The following is a 20,833-nucleotide window of genomic DNA, read 5'->3' as shown; positions in this document are numbered from 1 at the left end:
TGCTGGGTGGCCCTGGGAGGGGGGGGGGCTGGGATAGGGGCTGGGGGGGTGCTGGGCGGTCCTTGAGAGAGGAGGGGCTCTGGGATAGGAGCTGGGGGCACCGTGCCGGATGGGTGCTGGGTGGCCCTGGGAGGGGCGGGGGGGCTGGGATAGGAGCTGGCATTGGGTCTGTGCCTCTCCCTGAGCCCCAAAGCATCATCTGCCCCCCTGTTCTGGGGAACACCCCCCCATCAGCGGGGGCTCAGCCTGGCTCTCGCCCCCCCTCAGGCTGCTCTGCCAAGAAGAACGTCTGTGACAGCAACACCTGCCACAATGGGGGCACCTGCGTCAACCAGTGGGACACGTTCAGCTGCCAGTGCCCCCTGGGCTTTGGGGGCAAGAACTGCAGGCAAGGTAGGGGGTTCGGGGGCAGGCGGGGAGTTTCAGGGGGCAGGCGCGGGTTTCAGGGGGACAAGGCAGGGGGCTCTGGGGCCAGGCGGGGGTTTCAGCGGGGGCTCAGGGGAGCAGGCGGGGGGCTCTGGGGCCAGGTGGGGGCTTCAACAGGGATTTGAGGGGGCAGACAGGAGGCTTCAGGACAAAGCTGGGCAGGGGGATGGCAGGTGTTACGCAAATGAAGCCACAAACCGCTGCCCAAGTGTTGGTCCCCGGGATGCATGGCCCGTTGTGGGGGGGGCAGTGGGTCCCTGTTGTGGGGGGGAGCAGTGGGTCCCTGTTGTGGGGGGGAGCGGGCCCCTGTTGTGGGGGGGGAGCAGGCCCCTGTTGTGGGGGGGAGCAGTGGGTCCCTGTTGTGGGGGGGAGCAGGTCCCTGTTGTGGGGGGGGGGAGCAGCGGGTCCCTGTTGTGGGGGGGGGCAGCAGGCCCCTGTTGTGGGGGGGGAGCGGGTCCCTGTTGTGGGGGGAGGAGTAGTGGGCCCCTGTTGTGGGGGGGGGCAGCGGGCCCCTGTTGTGGGGGGGGGAGCGGGTCCCTGTTGTGGGGGGGCAGCAGGCCCCATGAGCTGAGCCGGTGTCTCCTGCAGAGATGGTGAATCCCCAGCGGTTCGTGGGCAGCAGCCTGGTGGCCTGGAGTAACCTGGCCCTGAGCATCTCGCTGCCCTGGCACGTGGGGCTCATGTTCCGCACCCGCCAGGCCAACGGCGTCCTCCTGCAGGGCCTGGCTGGGCAGCTCTCCACCATCACCCTGCAGGTGGGGCTGGGGCGTCGCCCAGAGGGGGGTGCCATGGGGGAGGGGCCGTTGCCCGGAGGGAGGTGCCACGGGGGAGGGACCGTTGCCCAGCAGGTGGGTGCCACAGGGGGAGGGGCCGTTGCCCAGCAGCAGGTGCCATGCAGGGAGGGGCCATTGCGCAGCAGGTGGGTGCCATGGGGGGAAGGGCAGTCATCCCATAGGGACTCCTTGCGGGTGCCAGAGCCTGGGGGAGGCAGGAGCAGGACCCCCCTACTGCCCAGGTGAGAGCGGGACCCATTTCTGGCACGGTGCCCCAGGCAGCGACACACCCGCCCTCTGCTGGGCTGGTGCGAGAGCCATGGCCAGCTCCAGGGGTTTTGCTACCCCAAGCAGCCCAAAAAAAAAAAAAAAAAAAGCCGCGATGGCGATGGCAATGGCGATCTGCGGCAATTCAGCCGGAGGTCCTTCGCTCCGAGCGAGAGTGAGGGACCCTCCGCCGAATTGCCACCGAATAGCTGGACGAGCCGCCCCGAGCAGCTGCTTGCTAAGCTGGTGTCTAAAGCCAGCCCTGGCCAGACCACTCAGGGCCCCTGGCATCGGCCCCACCTGGGTGGCAATAGGTGGGGGAAGGGCACTGCCCCACAAGCCCCATCAGCCTCCGGCTAATGCTGCCCATCCCGGGGCCCCTCGCACCAGGGCAGGTGGGAGCACCCAGATCTGGGAGATGCTCCCCGTCTCCAGGGGCCCCTGCCCAGCATCTGAGCACCCACCCACGGGCCCTCATGACACCGGCTGGGCGTGTCCCAGCAGCCAGGACCCCAGACCACTGCTCCCCACACTGCCCCCGGGACCTCGCTGTCCCCTGTTCCCCTGCCCCCCCATCACCTGCCCCCTGCTTCCCCCCACTCCCACCCCACTCCCCGTTTCTGCCCCACTGCCCCTGGCCACCTACTCCCCTCATTGTCCCCTGGATCCCACTGCCCCCCTGCTCCCCCCCTACCCCCTCCCAGACTGCTCCCCCCACTGCCCCCTGTCCCCCATTCCCCCCACTGCCCTCCTCATCCCCCTCCCAGCCTGCTCCCCACATTGCCCCCAGCCCCCCTCTTTCCACCGCTCCCCGTTCCTGCCCCATTGCCCCAGGCCCCCTACTCCCAGCCTGCTCCCCCCACTGCCCCCCACTCTGACCGTCCCCATCTCTCCCAGCTGAGCGAGGGGTACGTGCTGATGAGCGTCTCCCAGCCTGGCGTCCAAGGCTGGGCGCTCCGGCTGCACCAGGTGAAGGTGAATGACGGCGACTGGCACCACCTGCAGCTGGAGCTGCGGCGTGGGCGGGAGAGCACCGAGGCCGAGGGCCTGGCTGTCCTGGCCCTCGACTACGGCCTGCACCAGGTGCGGGGGCTGGTGGGCACAGAGCAGGGGTGGGGCTGGCCAGGCGCTGGGTGGGGAGGTCCTGGGCAGGATAAGGGGAGTGAGAGGGCAGAAGGGGTGGCTGGGTGAAGTGTGGGAGCCAGGATGGGGGGCCAGGCGAGGCATGGGGGGAAGGATGGGGGGCAGGTGGAGGGGGAAGGGAGCAAGGCGAATGGGGGATGATGGGGGCTGGGGGGACGTGTAGGGGGCAGGATGGGGGGGCAAGGTGCGGGGGGGATGTTTGTCGCTGTTATTCTTTTAAACCTTGTGTCTGTTTCTTCACATTTGAACTGAATTTTGGGGCCAACAACAGAGCAGGGGTGAGAGCAACAGAGACTCCCTGGGCTCCCTGCTCCACCAGCGCCCCTCACTCCCGACCCGCAGCCCCCTGCTACCCCACCCCTGGGCTCCCTGCTCCACCAGCGCCCCTCACTCCCGACCCGCAGCCCCCTGCTACCCCACCCCTGGGCTCCCCCAACCCCCCAGCTCTGCCAGTGCCCCTCCATCCCGCCCTACAGCCCCTGCCCTGCTATCCCAGCTCTGGGCTCCCCCCTAGCTCCGCTGGTGCCCTTCACTCCCGACCTGCAGCCCCTGCTATCCCAGCCCTGGGCTCCCCTGAGCTCTGCAGGGCCCAGTGCTCACCAGTCTCTCTGCAGGTGCTGGAAGTCCCCAGCAGCGAGCTGCAGGGGCTGAAGCTGCGGAACCTGAGCGTGGGCGGCGTGGCGGGCGCGGGGGGCCAGGTGCAGCAGGGATTCCGTGGCTGCATGCAGGTATTCGGGGTGCTGTGGGGGTTGCACCCTCGTCTGGGTCCCAGCTGGGGGGTTGGGCCCATCTGGCTGGGACCTGGTACGGGGGGGAGGGAGGAGGAACAGGTAATGGCAGCACCAGGGCCAGACCTACAATCCCCGGCTCACAGGCAGCCCCACCGCTGCCCCCTCGGATAATGGGCACTTTCAGGGTTCCAGGGTGAGACTATGGCGCCCTCTAGTGGCCAGTCCCAGCAGCTACAGCCTGTCACAGACTAGCCCTTGGGGGCCAGTTTCCATCCCTGGCTGCTGGGTCTGTGGCACAGCATGGAACATGCAAACAAGGAGACTGATGGGGGAACCCAGCCCCCTGCCGGGGTGCTGCCAGGGGGGGCTCTGGGCCCATTCTCGGGGGGGGATCCGGGCCTATTCTGGGGAGGCCTGTGGGCCCGTTCTTGGGGGTGGGGCACTCTGGGCTGATTCTTGGTGGGGCTGTGGGCCTGCTCTGAGGGGGCCAGAGGGGGGCGGGGCCAATGCCAGGCTCACCGGGGCCCCTTGTGCCCTGGCAGGGGGTGCAGATCGGTGAGACGGCGGCCAGTGCTGTGTCTTTGAACGTGAACCAGGCCGAGCAGGTGAACGTGGAGCGTGGCTGCAGTGTCCCTGACCCCTGTGACTCCAGCCCCTGCCCGGCCAACAGCTACTGCAACGACGACTGGGACAGCTTCTCCTGCAGCTGTGACCCAGGTGAGGGGCCAGGAGCTGGGCGGGTGGGTGCTGGGGGGGTCACGCACTGCCTGGTGATCCCTGTGCACAGGATTGGCTCTGCCCCATGTGCAGCTTCAGGGGTATTTGCTGCCCCCAGTACAGCCCCCAGGAGCCCCTTGGGATCAGCGGGGCACATCTCAGCCAGGCTGGGGAGCTGTGGGGAGCTCAGACCAGCAGCTCTGGGGCTGATCACATGCGAGGGGCACCCCAAGGCTGGCCAGCCCCCTGGAGGACAGCTGGGGACAAGGCTGCCCTGACTCTGGTTCCGCATGCTCGGAGCATCACTCATCCTCAGACAGCAGGGGTGGGCGGCCGTGGGAACCCCAGCCTGGGGCATTGGGACACTGAAACCCCAGGCATCTCCTCCTTCCTGCCCCAGGTTATTATGGAGACAGCTGTGCCCACGTGTGTACCCTCAACCCCTGTGAGCACCAGGCCACGTGCACTCGCAAGCCCAGCGCCCCGCACGGCTACACCTGCGAGTGTCCCCCAAGCTACTTCGGCCCCTACTGCGAAAACAAGTGAGATGCTGGGACGTGTGTGTGTGCGCGTGTGTGTGGGTGTGGGTATCTGCAGTGCAGGTGTGCAGTGTGGGGGTGTAGGCAGTGAGTGTGCATGCAGTGCGGGTGTGTGCTCTGTGTAGGGTGACTAGATGTCCTGATTTTATAGGGACAGTCCTGATATTTGGGGCTTTGTCTTATATAGGCGCCTGTTACCCCCCACCTCCTGTCTCGATTTTTCACACTTGCTGTCTGGTCTCCCTAACTCTGTGGGTGTTCTGTGCAGCTGTATGCAGTGCGTATGTGTGTGAGAGAGCACCATGTGGGTGTACACTATATGTGTGTGTGCATATGTGTGCAGTGTAGAGGTATGGAGTGAGTGTGTGAATGTGCATGCCCCATGCAGGTGTATTCAGCGAATATGTGTGTGCAGTGTAAGTGTACACTCACGGTGTGTGTGTGCATGCATGCTATACAGGCATATGCAGTGTGTGGGTGCCATACAGGTGTACTTAGTGAGTGTGTATTTGCACTGCACATGTAGGCTGTGTGTGTGCACATAGAGATTTATGCAGTATGTGTGTGTGCATGGCATGTGGGTGTACTCAGTGATTGTGTGTGTGTGTGTATAGTGCAGGTGTACGCAGTCAGTGTGTCTGTGTGTGCAGTGCAGGTGTACACAGCAGGTGTGCATGCAGTGCAGGTTACGCGGTGATTGTGTATGTGTGTACATGTGCACAATGAGTGTGTGCGTGCAGTGCAGGTGTGTGCTGGGTATGTGTGTACATGTGCACAATGAGTGTGTGCGTGCAGTGCAGGTGTGTGCTGGGTATGTGTGCAGTGCAGATGTAGGCAGTGAGTGTGTGTGTGCAGTGTAGGTGTATGTTGGGTGTGTGCGCAGTGTAGGTGAACACTGGGTGTGTGTTGGGGGTGCATGCAGTGCAGGGCCAGGCAGTGTGTGCCCAGTGTCTGGTAGCATGTGGGGGGCATTGTGTGTGCTGTGCATATGCAGTGAGTGTGCCAGGCGTGTGTGGGAGCAGTGCCCAGAGTTTGGGGGGGGAGGTGCAGCCCACACGGGTGAGTGCCGGCTGCCCAGCAAGGCGTGGGGGGGGCAGCGTGTGCAGTGTGGGTGCAGGTAATGAAACTGGGGCTGGTCTGCACAGGATCGACCAGCCATGCCCGCGGGGGTGGTGGGGGCACCCCATGTGTGGCCCCTGCAACTGTGATGTCAGCAAAGGCTTCGACCCCGACTGCAACAAAACCAGCGGGGAGTGTCACTGCAGGGTGAGTGAGGGCGATACCACTGCAGGGGCACTGGGGGGGGGGGTGCCTGGGTCAGCTGGGGGGAGATACCACTGCTGAGCGGTGCCAGTGACCCAGAGCTTAGCTCCAGGGCTTTCGGCTCCTTCTGCCCTCCCATCACCCCCTGCTGCAGTCTGGCTGTGCTGCCCATCCCCTGCCCCCCTGCTTGGCTCTGGGCTCTGTGTCCCCACCCCACGCCGGGTTCCCAGAAGGGCTCCAGCAGGGGCCCGGAGCTGAGCAGCACTGGGACAAGGAGTTCCTATGAGGCAGTTTGAGGGCCTAGGTGGATTGTGAGATTTGTTGCCCTCTGCAGCCTTGGATGCGGGCAGGTGGGGCTGGGCTGCTGGGCTCTGGTGGTACCTGCCCCATGGAACGGCTCTGCCCATGGCCTGGGCTTCAGGCAGCCAAGAGGCTGGCAGTGAGACATGGTCGGTGGCAGTGCCTGCTGGCTGCTGGGGATCCATGCGTGAGCACAGTTTGACCCGTCTCAGCGAGTCAGCTCCCCTCCCCCATGGCACTAGCTAGGTCCTGCCAGCAGGCTTAGCTGGATGGGTGGGGGCTGTACTCTCCCTCCACCAAGAGGAGCCCTATGGAGCGGGGGGCAGTGGCTGGATCTGGTCCTGCAGCGGCCTGTGGGCTGCCTGATTGATAGATGGGGTTTGGCTGCCCAGGGCTGCCAGCTGCTCTCTGGGGCTAACGTCCTGTGTTCTGCCCCCTAGGAGAATCACTACCGCCCGCTGGCCAGCGACTCCTGCCTGCTGTGCGACTGCTACCCCACGGGCTCCCTGGCGCGGCTCTGTGACCCCGAGACAGGGCAGTGCCAGTGCAAGCCAGGCGTCATCGGGCGACGCTGCGACCGCTGTGATAACCCCTTTGCTGAGGTCACCGCCAACGGCTGTGAAGGTCGGCCGAGCCCCCATGGCACTGCGGGACATGGTCTCCAGGGCATGGCAGGGACCAGCCCCCAGGGCACAGTGGGTGCAGCCCCCAGGGCACAGCAGGATGCGATCCCCAGGGCATGGCAGGGACCGGCCCCCAGGGCAGGGCAGAGCACAGCCCCCAGGGCAAAGTGGGTGCAGCCCCCAGGGCATAGGAGGACATGGTCCCCAGGGTATGGCAGGGACCGGCCCCCAGGGCAGGGCAGAGCACAGCCCCCAGGGCAAAGTGGGTGCAGCCCCCAGGGCATAGGAGGACATGGTCCCCAGGGCATGGCAGGGACCAGCCCCCAGGGCACGGTGGGCACAGCCCCCAGGGCACAGCGGGATCCGGTCCCCAGGGCATGGCAGGGACCGGTCCCCAGGGCATGGCAGGGACCGGCCCCCAGGGCACAGTGGGTGCAGCCCCCAGGGCACAGCAGGATGCGACCCCCAGGGCATGGCAGGGACCGGCCCCCAGGGCAGGGCAGAGCACAGCCCCCAGGGCAAAGTGGGTGCAGCCCCCAGGGCACAGCAGGATGCGACCCCCAGGGCATGGCAGGGACCGGCCCCCAGGGCACAATGGGTGCAGCCCCCAGGGCACAATGGGTGCAGCCCCGAGGGCATAGGAGGACGTGGTCCCCAGGGCATGGCAGGGGACCGACCCCCAGGGCAAGGTGGGGCCCAGCCCCCAGGGCACAGCGGGATGCAGTCCCCAGGGCATGGCAGGGATCGGCCCCCAGGGCACAGCGGGCACAGTCCCCATGGCATGGCCGGCACAGCCCTGAGGGAGGGGGCGGGACACAACCACCAGCATGAGGCGGGATGCGGCCCCCAAGGCGTGGCAGGGCCCAGCACCACTCAGGATGCCAGTGGGGGGCATGCCCAGGACACGGGATTGTGACTGGGGGCAGTGTGGGGGGCACGGACCCCTCAGCAGGAAATAAAGGAGTCGCTGGGAGGTGGGGTCCTATTGGATAGCTCCGCCCCACCCTGGGATTGGAGGGTGGAGCTGTCAGTATCAGCAGGCTGAACGGCCCGTAGCCCCTGAACTGTGGGCCCCCTGCCCCTCCCCACACTGGCGAAGGGGTGCCTGGGCCGCCGGCTGCCAAGGTCTCCCAGCCAGGGTGTGGCCCATGGCCCCGGGTGCTGTCCTGTCCCCCCAGACTCCCCATGGACCCCGCTGCCTGCCCACCCCCCGGCAGGCCCTTGTCCAGGCAGGGTCTGTGATAGCAACCCCCCAACTCGGGGCTGTCCTGGGTCCGTGTGCCCCCCAACCAGGGCTCCCCTGAGCACACTGCGTTAAACTGGCCCCTGGACCTGCCCAGCTGGGGGCACCTGCCTGGGTACCCCTGGGCTGTCGCTCTGATGTGCCTCTTTGCTGTGCAGTGAATTACGACAGCTGCCCCCGTGCAATCGAAGCCAACATCTGGTGGCCCCGCACCCGCTTTGGGCTTCCCGCCGCGTCGCCCTGCCCCCGAGGATCCTTCGGTAACTATGTGCTGCTGCGATGGGAGATGGTGCTCGATGTGCCCTCATACCACGGCTGCAGCGCGCTGCCCTGTGCCCGCCTGCCCAGGAGCCAGGGGCGTGGGACGGTGCTGACTCGCAGGGGGTGGGTGGGCAGGGCCTGGGTGCCCCACAGTGACCCCTGCTCTCTTCCCGCAGGCACCGCCGTGCGGCACTGTGACGAGCACAAGGGCTGGCTGGCTCCCAACCTCTTCAACTGCACCTCACTGCCCTTCGCCCAGCTCCGGAGCCTGGTAAGTGGCATCTGCCCAGCACCCTCAGAGCCAGAGAGCCCAGACCCAGCTCTGCCAGGGCCCCTCGGCAGCTCCCAGTGCCCTGGCTGTGACTCCAGGGGGCCCCACCATGCACTGCTCCACCTGGAGAGGTGAGGCCTGGGGTGCGGTGCAGCAGTGCATGCTGGGAGTGGTGCTCCCTGTATGGTCAGCCCCAGATGTCATTGCTACAGGAGTTCGCCACCCAGCGCCAGGCGCTTTGGATGAGGTCGTGTTGTGCTCTGGGCGAGCCCCAGCGCAGGGGCCATCGGTGCTGCCAGGCTCCCCTTGCCCTGCCCCACACTTCATCCTGGCCCCCCAGTCCTGTCCCCAGTCCCCCTCAGACTTCACTTTCTCTCCCAGGCTGGGGGTGCTGGGGGCTCCTCTCCCCCTCCAGGCCAGCGGTGTCTTCAGGGGTTTTCACCCCCCCTCTGCCTCTGCCCGGGACAAGTGTGCAGGGGGCCGAGGAGCTGCCCTGTCACTCACTGTGGGGAAGGCCCTGACCTGCTGGGCTCTTTAGCTCCCCCCATGCAACGGGGAGCTCTGCCAGCTTCCTGCAGCAGCTCTGACTGGCTGCCTTTCCCCAGGAGACAGGGCAGTGGGGAAGGCAGCCAATCAGAGGGGGTTTTCCCACAAGTTGACCAGTTCCATCCTTTAGGAGGGCATCATGAGAGCTGGGCTCCAAAGGCAGCCGGACCTCAGCCATGAGGCCTCTCCCCAGCCCAGGCTGCATTTGGTCTGGGACTCCCCTGCCTTCCTGGTGCCCGGTCCTGAGCCCCCCAGGCCACGTTCGGTCTGAGGCACCTCATGCCCCTGTGTCCCCCCAGGTACCTAGTGTTGAGGCCCCCAGGCCGTATTCAGTCTGAGGCCCCCCTGCCTCCCCAGTGCCCGGCCCTGAGCCCCCAGGCTGCATTCAGTCTGAGGCCCCCCCGCCTCCCCAGTGCCTGGCCCTGAACCCCCAGGCTGCATTCAGTCTGAGGCCCCCCCGCCTCCGCAGTGCCCAGCCCTGAGCCCCCAGGCCGTATTCAGTCTGAGGCCCCCCCACTTCCCCAGTGCCCGGCCCTGAGCCCCCAGGCTGCATCCAGTCTGAGGCCCCGCTGCCTCCCCAGTGCCTGGCCCTGAGCCCCCAGGCCATATTCAGTCTGAGGCCCCCCTGCCTCCCCAGTGCCTGGCCCTGAGCCCCCAGGCCATATTCAGTCTGAGGCCACCCCGCCTCCCCAGTGCCCGGCCCTGAACCCCCAGGCCATGTTTGGTCTGAGGCACCTCATGCCCCTGTGCCCGGCACTGATGACTGCCTTGCCTGGCGCAGGCGGAGCGGCTGCTGCGGAACGAGTCGCTCCTGGACCCAGGGCTGGTGCAGCGGGCGGCTCTGCAGCTACACAATGCCACCCAGCACACAACCAGCTACTTTGGCAGCGACGTGCGGGTGGCGTACCAGCTCTGCACCCGCCTCCTGCAGCACGAGAGCCACCAACAGGGCTTTGGCTTGGCCGCCACACAGGACGTCCACTTCACCGAGGTGCCAGCGAGTCGGGAGAGCAACTAGGGTGGCGCAGGGAAGCCCTGCCGGGCAGGCACAGGGGTGGGGGCTTCAGGTGGCATTGCCTAGAGAGGGAGGAACCTTGGCTCCTGGGCACAGGGGGCTTGTTGTGATCAGAGGATGCTCCCCTGCTGGGTCACACATGTGCCCCATGGGGCAAGCTGGAGACTGACCCTGTGCAAAGCAGCTGGCATGGGAACCTGGGAAAGAATCTGAGCACTGCCATGCCTGTCTGGGCTGCCCTGAGTATGGGCACAGGGTGGCTGGGCGGCTCGGTGATGCCTTACAGGACACAGGCTGGGCATGGCTGGTGGCATGTGCATGGGCAGGGGGCTGATGGGAAGGATGTGGGGCTCCAGTGTCGCTTGGTGCAGGCTGCCCAGGGGATTCCTGGGGCTCTTGTGGCCTGGGGCAGGTGATTCCCCCTCACACCCACAAGCAAAACGCCTGGCAGGGGAGATGGGGCAGGCAGAACCCACAGGGTTGGGTGGGTCCCATGGGGTTGGGCAGGTCCCCCAGGGGCAGGTGGGTCCCAGGTTGGGCGGGTCCCATGGGGTTGGGCGGGTCCCATGGGGTTGGGTGGGTCCCCCCAGGGGCAGGCGGGTCCCACAGGTCGGGCAGGTCCCCAGATGGGTGCCAGCATCAGAGCCATGGGGCTGGATCCCCAGATGACCCCACTGAGACCAGAACCGCGACCTTGGCTCAGCCACGGAGGGGTGGGACCCAGGCGCTCGGTCACCATGGTGACGAGCCTGCCACAGTGCCTAGCCAGGCCTGTGCTCTGGACGCTGACCCGGGGTGCCCCATGTGTCGGCCCAGCAGGGCCCCGTGCTCATGGTGCCCCCCCCGGCAGAACCTGCTGCGGGTGGGCAGTGCCCTGCTGGATCCCAGCAACAAGCGCCACTGGGAGCTGATCCAGCAGACGGAGGGCGGCACGACCTGGCTGCTGAAGTGCTACGAGGATTACGCAAGCACCCTGGGCCAGAACCTGCGCCAGACCTACCTGAGCCCCTTCACCCTCGTCACGCCCAACATCGGTGAGGGCATGGCTGCTGTGTGGGGGCGTGGCCGCTGCATGGGGGTGTGGCTGTCACATGGGGGGCGTGGCCACTGCATGGGGGCTGTCTCTGAGGGGGCCCGGCTGTGCCCGTGTGCAGTGAGGGCTGCAGTTGTCCTGGGCCTGGGGGCTCGCTGCAGAGGGCCAGCCAGCTCCAGACATGGCCGGTGAGGGCAGGAGCTGAAGGGGCCAGGGAGACCAGTGGGGGGCTGAGGAGTGTGGGTCTGGGCGGAGGCTGGTGGGGGGCTGAGGAGTGTGGGGCTGGGCGGAGGCTGGGTGGGGGGCTGAGGAGTGTGGGGCTGGGCGGAGGCCAGGTGGGGGCTGAGGAGCATGGAGCTGGGTGGGCTGGCTCCACTGCACCCTGTGCTGTACCTAAGTGCTGCTGCCTGGCCGTGGGGCAGGACGAGGGCATGGATCTGACCAGCCCCACCTGCAGGCATGGCACTGCCCGTAGGGGGCGCACCTGTCTCTGGTGGGGTGGGGGTGTTATCCTGGGACTCTCCCCTCCCTGCCTGCTCAGGAACACGCAGAAGCAGCTGGGGCTCAGCTCTCTTGGGGCTCAGGGTGGGGACATGGCCCTGCAGACCAACCAGCTGTTGAAGCCCCACGCCCTGGGGGGCCTGTCCGGCCCCAGAGCCAGGCCCCCCCAGCAGGCGGCTCATGGGCTCCGGCAGGGCGAGGGGCTCTCTGGGCACCTCCCTCGGCCTGTGCGTCACGGCGTGGCTGGCACTGGCTCCACAGGGGTTGCAGGCTGCTGTGCCCAGGAGCCGGAAGGGGAGCCCTAGCTTGTGAGGGAGCCCAGCCTTATCCCCCACAGGGCCCGCTCCTGAGCAGCCCCAGTCTGGGAAAGGTGGGCACTCGACGCCCCCATGGCTGGGCCCGGGAGTCTCCAGGGCTCCCAGAATCGTGGCCATACGTTGTTGGCTTGGCTGCCCAGCCTGGGAGGCCTGCATGTGGTGCAGGGGGGGCGGCAGCAGGCGGTGGCTGGGGTCTGGGTCCAGGCAGCCGAGCCCTGCAGGGCATGGATGGGCCGAGCTGGGAGCCAGCATGGGCAGGAGGGTGGGGTGAGCTTGACAGCGGCTGGCTGTGCCCTCGGCAGGCCCAGCCCCTCATGGGGGGGTCTTTCCACCAGTCATCTCCATAGTGCGGCTGGACAAGGGGAATTTCGCTGGCGCCAAGCTGCCCCATTACGAGGCGCTGCGGGGCGAGAAGCCCGCGGACCTGGAAACCACTGTCATCCTCCCTGAAACTGTCTTCCGGGCGCCTGAGAGCAAAGGTCAGTCAGAGGCAGTGCCCCACCAGGGGGTGCCAGCAGGGGGTGGAGCTGGGCAGCACCTGTGGGGAGCCCAGGATTGAGGGAGGACTGAAGGGGGAGCCCCGGGCTGGAATTGAGGGGGCAGCAGGTGGGGAGTGAGGGGCACCGGCAGAGCTGTGGGGAGCCCCGGGCTGAGATTGAGGGAGCAGCAGGTCGGGAGTGAGGGGCACTGGCAGAGCTGTGGGGAGCCCAGGGCTGGGATTGAAGGGGCAGCAGGTCGGGAGTGAGAGGCACCGGCAGAGCTGGGGGGAGCCCAGGGCCGGGATTGAGGGGGCAGCAGGTGGGGAGTGAGGGGCACTGGCAGAGCTGTGGGGAGCCCAGGGCCGGGATTGAGGGGGCAGCAGGTGGGGAGTGAGGGGCACCGGCAGAGCTGGGGGGAGCCCAGGGCCGGGATTGAGGGGGCAGCAGGTGAGGAGTGAGGGGCACCGGCAGAGCTGGGGGGAGCCAAGGGCTGAGATTGAGGGGGCAGCAGGTTGGGAGTGAGGGGCACTGGCAGAACTGCGGGGAGCCCAGGGCTGGGATTGAGGGGGCAGCAGGTTGGGAGCGAGGGGCACTGGCAGAGTTGTGGGGAGCCCTGGGCTGGAATTGAGGGGGCACCAGGTCGGAAGTGAGGGGCACCGGCAGAGCTGGGGGGAGCCCAGGGCTGGGATTGAGGGAGCAGCAGGTTGGGAGCGAGGGGCACCGGCAGAGCTGGGGGGAGCCCAGGGCTGGGCTGTAATCTTAGACCCACTGCAGCCCTGGGGGAACATGGCACAGCCTGGCACTCTCTGCGGGCACCGGCCTGTAGTTCAGGGAGTGCGGTGGGACTGGTCCTTGCCTGGGTCTGTGCTGCCCTCGCAGGAGCAAGGTCCGGCCCAGCTCTCACCTACCCTGATTCTCCCTCCAGACCCCCCCATGGGCAGTGCCAAGCAGCCCCCCAGCTCTGCAGAGGAGGAGGAGGAGCCGTCGGTGACCCGGCACAAGAGGCATCCGGATCTGAGTGAGGGCCAGGCCGTGGCGAGCGTGATTATCTACCGCACGCTGGCAGGGCTGCTGCCGGAGCATTACGATACGGACAAGCGGAGCCTGCGGTACCCACAGTGCTGGGGAAAGGATCCCGGTGGGGGTGGGGTGCTGGGGCGAGGAGCCCGGGGGGGGGCGATGGGGAGAGGAGCTGGGAGGTGCTCGGTACAAGAGCGGGGGTCGCTGGGGAGAGGAGCCGGGGGGGGGTTGGGGAGAAGATGGTGTGGGGTCAGGCAGCGAGAGGCAGTTGGCCCCTGTTTCCTTCAGCCAACGTGCCATGGCCCTGCCCTGCGGGGTCCCCAGGGGAGCTCGGTCTCCCTGGCCCTCCTGGGAACTGGGCTGGGACCCTCACTCATATCCTCTGGCAGGTAGCTGGAGGGGGGCAGGTAGGTGTGGCACAGGAGTGCAGGTGGGGGCAGGTAGCTGTGGGGGGCAGAGGCACAGGGGGCATAGGCGGGGGACAGGTAGCTGTGGGGGCAGAGGCACAGGGGGCGCAGGAGGGGGGCAGGTAGCTGGGGGGAGAAGAGGTGCAGGCGGGGGCAGGTAGTTGTGTGGTGGCAGAGGCACAGGGGCCGCAGACGGGGGGCAGGTAGCTGTGGGGGGGCAGGTCGCTGGGGGGGCGGAGCACACAGGTCCCGGGGCTGCGGCAAGGGGGGCGCGTGGCGCTGGGTCCCACAGCCCTGGCTGTTCCCGCAGGGTCCCCAAACGGCCCGTCATCAACACGCCGGTGGTGAGCATCAGCGTGCACACCGAGGAGCAGCGGGGGCCGCGGGCGCTGGAGAAGCCTGTCACCGTGCAGTTCCGGCTGCTGGAGATGGAGGAGCGCTCCAAGCCCATCTGCGTCTTCTGGAACCACTCCATGCTGTGAGTACCCCCAGCCGGGCCCTGCACCCCCAGCCCGCCCCCTGTGAGGAGGGGCTCTGGGGGACCCCGGTGAGGGGACAGGGCCTGCGAGCCCAGGCCCCCCCCAACTCCGTCTCTCCTGCTCCCCAGGCCTGGCGGGGTGGGTGGCTGGTCGGCCAGGGGCTGTGAGCTGGTCTTCAGGAACCAGAGCCACGTCAGCTGCCAGTGCAGCCACATGACCAGCTTCGCGGTGCTGATGGACATCTCCAGGAGAGAGGTGAGCAGACAGGGCCCCACCCCAGGGGGTGGAGCCATGGGTGGGGTCACAGTGTTAGAGGTGAGAGGGGAAGGAGCCCCATCCTCCAGGGAGTGGGGCTATGGGTGGGCCCACAGTGTCAGTGATGAGAGGGGGAGGAGTCCCATCCCCAAGGAGGTGGAGCCATGGGCAGGCCCCGTGTGAGAGAGGGTGGGGCTATGGTGATCTGTGATCCCCGAGCTGGTTGCGGGGTGGGGCCCATGGTGCCTGACTGCTCCTCAACGAGTCCCCCTATGCCCCGCAGAACGGGGAGATCCTGCCGCTGCAGACCATCACCTACGCCTCCGTGGCTGTGACGCTGGGCAGTCTCCTGCTCACCTTCCTGGTGCTGGCTGGCCTGCGGGCCCTGCACGCCAACCAGCACAGCATCCGCAAGAACACCGCCGCCGCCCTCTTCCTCGCTGAGCTCGTCTTCCTGCTGGGCATCAACCAGGCCGACATCCCCGTGAGCTTGTGGGCGGGTGGGGGGTGGGCTAGGCCAGCCTGGGTCCCTCCTGCGGCACGACTGGCACGGGGTGGGCGCTGAGCGGCCTCGTGACCCTTGTGCAGGTGGCAGCTGGGCCCTGTGCCTCCGCATGGAGCCCTGGCGGGGCTGGCTGAGCCCATGCATGGAGGCCCTGCAGTGTGCAGTCTCCCAGCTGGGGGCAGCAAGGCGCCCCAGAACCTGTGGGGCACACGCTAACTGGGGTGTCCTGGGGCCTTTCCACGGCTGTGCCGCCTCCCCCCACTCCCTAACACCCGGCTCTCTCCGCAGTTTGCCTGCACCGTGATCGCCATCCTGCTGCACTTCTTCTACATGTGCACTTTTGCCTGGCTCCTGCTGGAGGCACTGCACCTCTACCGCATGCTGAGCGAGGTGCGGGACATCAACCACAGCCCCATGCGCTTCTACTATATGGTGGGCTGGGGTGTGCCAGCCTTCATCACAGGTGAGCCCGGCGCTGCCCTGCCTCCCTGCTGGGGCTACGTCTGCTCCCACCCAGCCTCCGCTGTCAGCAGCTGGGCAAGGCAGGGAGGGGAGTGCTCTCGGCAGGCTGGGAGGAGCAGGGCGCCCCCGCTCCCCATGCTGGCTGGGAGTTCTGTACTGAGCCCTCACCAACCAGTTATCTAGTGTGGATGCCTCTGGAGTTACTGACAGTCCCCTGGGGCATTCCCCTCTGTCTCGCCACCCCAGTGAGCCGGCCTTTGTGGTAGCTGGTCCCTCACCACAGATCACAGCAAGGTTCAGGTCACTCCCAGTCCCAAAGGACCAGTCACTTCCCCCAGCTCTGCTGCACCTTAGATCTCACCCCAAGGACAAGGCTTGCAGCCAATCCTCTAACAAACTATCTACAGAGTTATTAGCTAGGAAAAGGTTACGAGGATTACTGTCGAGGTTACAGCAGGAAACAGATACACAAATGATTTCCAGTCTTAAGTTTCAAAAGGTAATAGAGGCTTCTATGAGAAGCCAGCTGTATGTGTCCTTTAGGGCTAACCCAGGCCAAGCAGCTGGGCAGCTCTTGCTTATGCCTAGAAACACTTGGCCCCCCAGCATCCAAGCAGCACAAAGATCCCAAGTTTCTTTTGTTTTGGGGTTTGATCCCCCTCCTGCCATGTGCTCTGAGCTGCAAATCCACTTGCCTGACTCCTCTTCACGGGCACGAGAGAGAAAAATGTCTTTTGTCCTCTCGCTGACGGTACGTAGGGACGTTCCAGTGGCAGGTCTGGTATCCATGGACCTCTCCCGAGGGGCAGGACGTCACCTCTTCTTTGGAGCCCAGCCCTTCACATTAGGTAGCATCTCTCTGGGCTGCTGGGTCCCATCGGCACACAGGCTCACAATCCAACCCCTTAGATGTCATCTTGCGATCAGGGATATGGATGTTCTGGGTGAGATTGATGCCGGCAGCTGTTCCCTGATCGCATCCTTCCTGGTCTGAGGGCTCGTGGATTGCTGGCTCCTCAGTACCCTGCCAGGATGAGATGTGATGGCTCCTCTCTTCACAGGGCTGGCCGTGGGGCTGGACCCTGAGGGCTATGGGAACCCCGATTTCTGTTGGCTCTCCATCTACGACACACTGGTCTGGAGCTTCGCTGGGCCCATCGCCTTCGCCGTCTCGGTGCGTATGGGGGCAGTGGGGGTCTCGGAGGCTAGTGCATGGAGCTGGGGAGACACAGGGAGGATCAAAGGCCAGCAAGACCAACAGCAGCATGGTCTGTCCCGGACACCCCCCCCCAGTACCCCTGCAGTGGTATTTCCCCTCAACTGGCCCGGGCACCCTCCCAGTCCCCCTGCAGTGGTATCTCCCCCCAGCTGAACCAGGCACCCCCCAGTCTCCCTGCAGTGATATCTCCCCCCAGCTGAGCCAGGCACCCTGCCAGCTCCCCTGCAGTGGTATCTCCCCCCAGCTCACCCAGGCACCCCTGCAGTGGTATCACCCTCACTCACCCTGCAGTGACACTCCCCGCTGGTTTTGTTGCAGTCGGGGTCGAAGCCTTTGCTGACATCACAGTTGCAGGGGGCCGCACATGGGGTGCCCCCAGGGCCGGTTCAACCCATTAGGTGACCTAGGCGGTTGCCTAGGGCGCTAGCATTTGGGGGGCGGCATTTCGGGTCCTTCAGCGGTGACCACGGCGGCCAGATCTTTGGCTGCCCTGATCGTCGTCGGCATTTAGGTAGAGGGACTTGGTGTAGGGAGGCGCGGGGAAGGACACCTGCAGCAAGTAAGGGGGCGGGGGGTGGAACACAGGCAGGGGCGGCTCCAGGCATCAGCACGCCAAGCGTGTGCTTGGGGCGGCAAGCCACAGGGGGCACTCTGCCGGTCGCCGCGAGGGCGGCAGGCTGGCTCTCTTCGGCGGCTTGCCTGCGGAGGGTCCGCTGGTCCCGCGGCTTTGGCGGACCTCCCGCAGGCCTCCGCAGGCAAGCTGGCCGAAGGCAGCGCCTGCCGTGCTTGGGGCGGCAAAATGCCTAGAGCCGCCCCTGCATGCAGGGGAACAGCTCCCCGCCCCAGCTCACCTCTGCTCCGCCTCCTCCCCTGAGCATGCCACCCCGCTCTGCTTCTCTCCCTCCCAGGCTTGCGGTGCCAAACAGCTGATTGGCGCCGCAAGCCTGGGAGGCGGGAGAAGTGGAGCAGCGACGGCGTGCTCGGGGAGGAGGCGGAGCAGAGGTGAGCTGGGGCGGGGAGCTGCCGCACAGCTCCCCGGGCCGGGGGGAGCTGCCGTAGGGGGAGGTGCCTCAGGGCGGAGTGGGGGAGCTGCCGCGGGGCGGGGGCGCCTCAGGGCGGAGGGCTGCCACAGGGCTCAGGGTGGGGGGTGCAAGGTGGAAGTTTCGCTTAGGGCGCGAAACATCATTGCACCCGCCCTGGGTGCCCCCACCACCCCCGCGGGCACAGCTGGTCAATCCTGCACAGAGCAGCGCCAGCTTCATTACCTGCACCCACACTGCACACGCTGCCTCCCCCCACCACCCTCGCTGAGCACTTGGCACTCACCCATGTGGGCTGCACTTCCCACCCCACACAGACTCACTCTAGTTGTTGGGGGGGACTAGGAGTCAGGACTCCTGGATTCTATCCCTGCTTGGGGAGGTGTCTAGTGATTAGAGCAGGGTAGTTGGGAGCCAGGACTCTAGGGTTCTCTTCCCAGGCCTGCCACTAACTTTCTGTTTGACCTGGGACAGGCCCCTTTGCCTCTCAGTGCCTCAGTTTTCCCGCTGAGGTCCCCTGCTGGGGAGAGCCATGAGGGGCGAGGGAAGGGCCCGGGCCATGCAGACCTGCTGCTCTCCCTCCCACTGGCCTCCAGACTCCTCCTGTCATGCTGGGCCAGGAAGGGAACCCCACTACCATGGATTCCTTGTAAGTGTCCCAGACCAGGGCTCTGACCTGGGGGCTGCTTCCTGTGGCTCATGCCGGCACAGCCGCATCCCCCCTTCTGCCTTGGGCTCTGCACTATGGCCACTTGGGCAGACTGTGGGGAGGGGCGGGGGGGCCCTGGGCCCTGCCTCCAGCTGCTGACCCACCCTCTCCCCCCTGTAGACGAGCGTCTTCCTCCATGTCCTGGCCACCAAAGCCGCCTGCCTGGCCCAGGAGCGAGGCTTCGAGAAGAGGGGCCCAGTGTGAGTCTTCCCCCTCCCCCTGCCCCCCTAGTGCCTGGCACACTGTGGCAGAGCTGGGCAGCCCTGGCTGGCGGGGCAGCACGGGAAGTGCTGACTGAGGCCTGCTCCCAGGGGGAGGGAACCTGGGAAGTGTTTCTTGGGGGGGGGACAGCTCTGCTGGGGGAACAGCCCCTACCCCCTCAGTATGTGCTGCAGGGGTGGGTGTGGGGCGTTGTGGGGGAAGGGGGGCTGTATTGTGCAGTGGGGTCTGTAGGTAGCAGTTTGGGTGTGGGGGGTTGGTGGGGGTGGGCAGGGAAGCGGTCGGTGCAGGCGGGGTTGGTGTGGGCAGGGGAGGGGTTGGCATGGGTGGGGTTGCTGGGGAGGTGGGGGAGGGGATGGCACGGGCAGGGTTGGTGTGGGCATGGGCAGGGGAGAGGTCAGCAAGGGCGGGGTTGGTGTGGGGGTGGGTAGGGGAGGGGTTGGCCCGGGCGAGGTTGGTTTGGGGGCAGGTGAGGGAGGGGTTGGTATGGGTGGAGTTGCTGGGGGGGTGGGGGAGGGGATGGCATGGGCAGGGTCGGTGTGGGGGTGAGTAGGGGAGGGGTTGGCCCGGGCGGGGTTGGTGTGGGGGCAGGTGAGGGAGGGGTTGGTGTGGGTGGGGGAGGGGTCGGTACAGGCGGGGTCGGCATCTCTGGCCTGGCCTGACCCCTCTGCCCGGCGCAGGTCGGGGCTGCGGGCGGCATTCCTGGTGCTGCTGCTGGTTAGCGTGACATGGCTCCTGGCCCTGCTCTCCGTCAACAGCGACTCCATCCTCTTCCACTACCTCTTTGCCGGCTTCAACTGCCTCCAGGTACAGTGGGACAGGGGGCGGGGCCTTCCCCCAGGATGGGTGGGGCCTTTTCCCCAGCGGGGGCGGGGGTCTCCCCAGTTTGGCCCAGGAGCCGAGCCTGAGTAGAGGTGGCCCAGAGGCCCCTGCAGCCCTGCGTGGCCCTGTTGGCCCAGAGCCGGCCTCACACCATGGTGCTGGGGGGATTGCGCTGACAGCTGCGGGGGGATCTGGGCCTGGCGCAGAGATCCCCTCTGGAGGAGCCCTGTGCGGGCCCCTGCCCCCAGAGCCATCATCCCCCAGCAGGAAGCGTGGCAGCACATCGGGGCAGGGGGCCTGGATCATGGACTCCCCCCAGCTCCATTCGGGTCCCCTGGCCCAGCTCAGCCCTGGCGGGCTCTGACCTGCCCCTCGCATCCTCCCTCAGGGTCCCTTCATCTTCCTCGCCTGCATCGTCTTCAGCAAGGACGTGAGGAAGGCTCTGAAATTCAGCTGCAGCAAGAAGCACAGCACAGACCCCGAGCTCACCACCAAATCCACCTTGACTGCGGTGAGTGCCGGCTCCGCACAGCCGGAGTAACTGTGCCTCAGCTTGGCTCTCTGTCCTGGGTGGCGTCATCTTTACCAGGGCTGGGCTGGCAGGGGCTGCGGGTCAGGAGTGAGGGGCACTGGCAGAGCTGTGGGGGAGCCCAGGGGTGGACTGGCATGGGCTGCGGGTCGGGGGTGAGGGGCACCGGCAGAGGTGGAGGACCCCAGGGCTGAGGTGCTGGGGGAGGGGCAGCACGCTGAGTGGGAAGTGTCAGAAGAAGCAGTGACTCACTGTCCACCCCGCTGTTCTCTGCCCCCCACCCCCAGGCCTACAACTGCAACAACACATATGTGCCCGGCAGGCTGTACCACACGCCCTTCGGCGCCTCCACGGGCTCCCTGTACAGCACCGTGCACTCCGGCAAGAGCCAGCACAGCTACATCCCCTTCGTGCTCAGGTACCACCCGCCCTGCCAGGGCCCCCTGGCCCTCCTAGAGACCCCCTGAGTCAGCGCTGGGCCGGGGGGTGGGGGCTCCAGAGCCCAGTGTGGCCGGGCCCTGTGTAGCTCTAGCGTCCCGGCCGTGTTTTGCAGGGAAGAGTCCGGATTGAAGAGCTGCCAGGTGCCCAGCGGGCAGACGGACACCGGTGCCCACTTCCTGGAGGCCACGGACCAGCCGAACGGTGAGGAGTGGTGGAACGGTGGTGCCCTCTGCTGGGCGACGCAGGGCGAGCGGCTAGTGACAGCGTCCTCTGGTGCC

General features: G+C 66.7%; 1 protein-coding gene across 1 annotated transcript in view; it reads left to right on the top strand.

The window, feature by feature from the left end:
• Positions 1-20,833, top strand: part of CELSR2 (cadherin EGF LAG seven-pass G-type receptor 2) — a 63,117-nt gene that overhangs the window by 37,348 nt on the left and 4,936 nt on the right. Inside the window, exons 8-31 of the mRNA XM_045015104.1 lie at positions 268-393; positions 1,015-1,181; positions 2,364-2,549; positions 3,224-3,337; positions 3,883-4,057; positions 4,458-4,599; positions 5,742-5,862; positions 6,600-6,783; positions 8,184-8,285; positions 8,463-8,557; positions 9,885-10,094; positions 10,969-11,152; positions 12,305-12,448; positions 13,374-13,557; positions 14,186-14,353; positions 14,483-14,609; positions 14,893-15,093; positions 15,403-15,577; positions 16,638-16,750; positions 18,665-18,744; positions 19,444-19,570; positions 19,974-20,096; positions 20,402-20,532; positions 20,668-20,756. Coding sequence (XP_044871039.1) covers positions 268-393; positions 1,015-1,181; positions 2,364-2,549; positions 3,224-3,337; positions 3,883-4,057; positions 4,458-4,599; positions 5,742-5,862; positions 6,600-6,783; positions 8,184-8,285; positions 8,463-8,557; positions 9,885-10,094; positions 10,969-11,152; positions 12,305-12,448; positions 13,374-13,557; positions 14,186-14,353; positions 14,483-14,609; positions 14,893-15,093; positions 15,403-15,577; positions 16,638-16,750; positions 18,665-18,744; positions 19,444-19,570; positions 19,974-20,096; positions 20,402-20,532; positions 20,668-20,756 — 3,468 coding nt within the window. The remainder of the gene's footprint in view (positions 1-267; positions 394-1,014; positions 1,182-2,363; positions 2,550-3,223; positions 3,338-3,882; positions 4,058-4,457; positions 4,600-5,741; positions 5,863-6,599; positions 6,784-8,183; positions 8,286-8,462; positions 8,558-9,884; positions 10,095-10,968; positions 11,153-12,304; positions 12,449-13,373; positions 13,558-14,185; positions 14,354-14,482; positions 14,610-14,892; positions 15,094-15,402; positions 15,578-16,637; positions 16,751-18,664; positions 18,745-19,443; positions 19,571-19,973; positions 20,097-20,401; positions 20,533-20,667; positions 20,757-20,833) is intronic.

This window comes from Mauremys mutica, chromosome 4 (genome assembly GCF_020497125.1).
Source record: "Mauremys mutica isolate MM-2020 ecotype Southern chromosome 4, ASM2049712v1, whole genome shotgun sequence".
NCBI classification, from domain to species: Eukaryota; Metazoa; Chordata; order Testudines; family Geoemydidae; genus Mauremys; species Mauremys mutica.
Note: the sequence above shows the minus strand (reverse complement) of the source record. Positions and strands in the feature narration are given on the sequence as shown.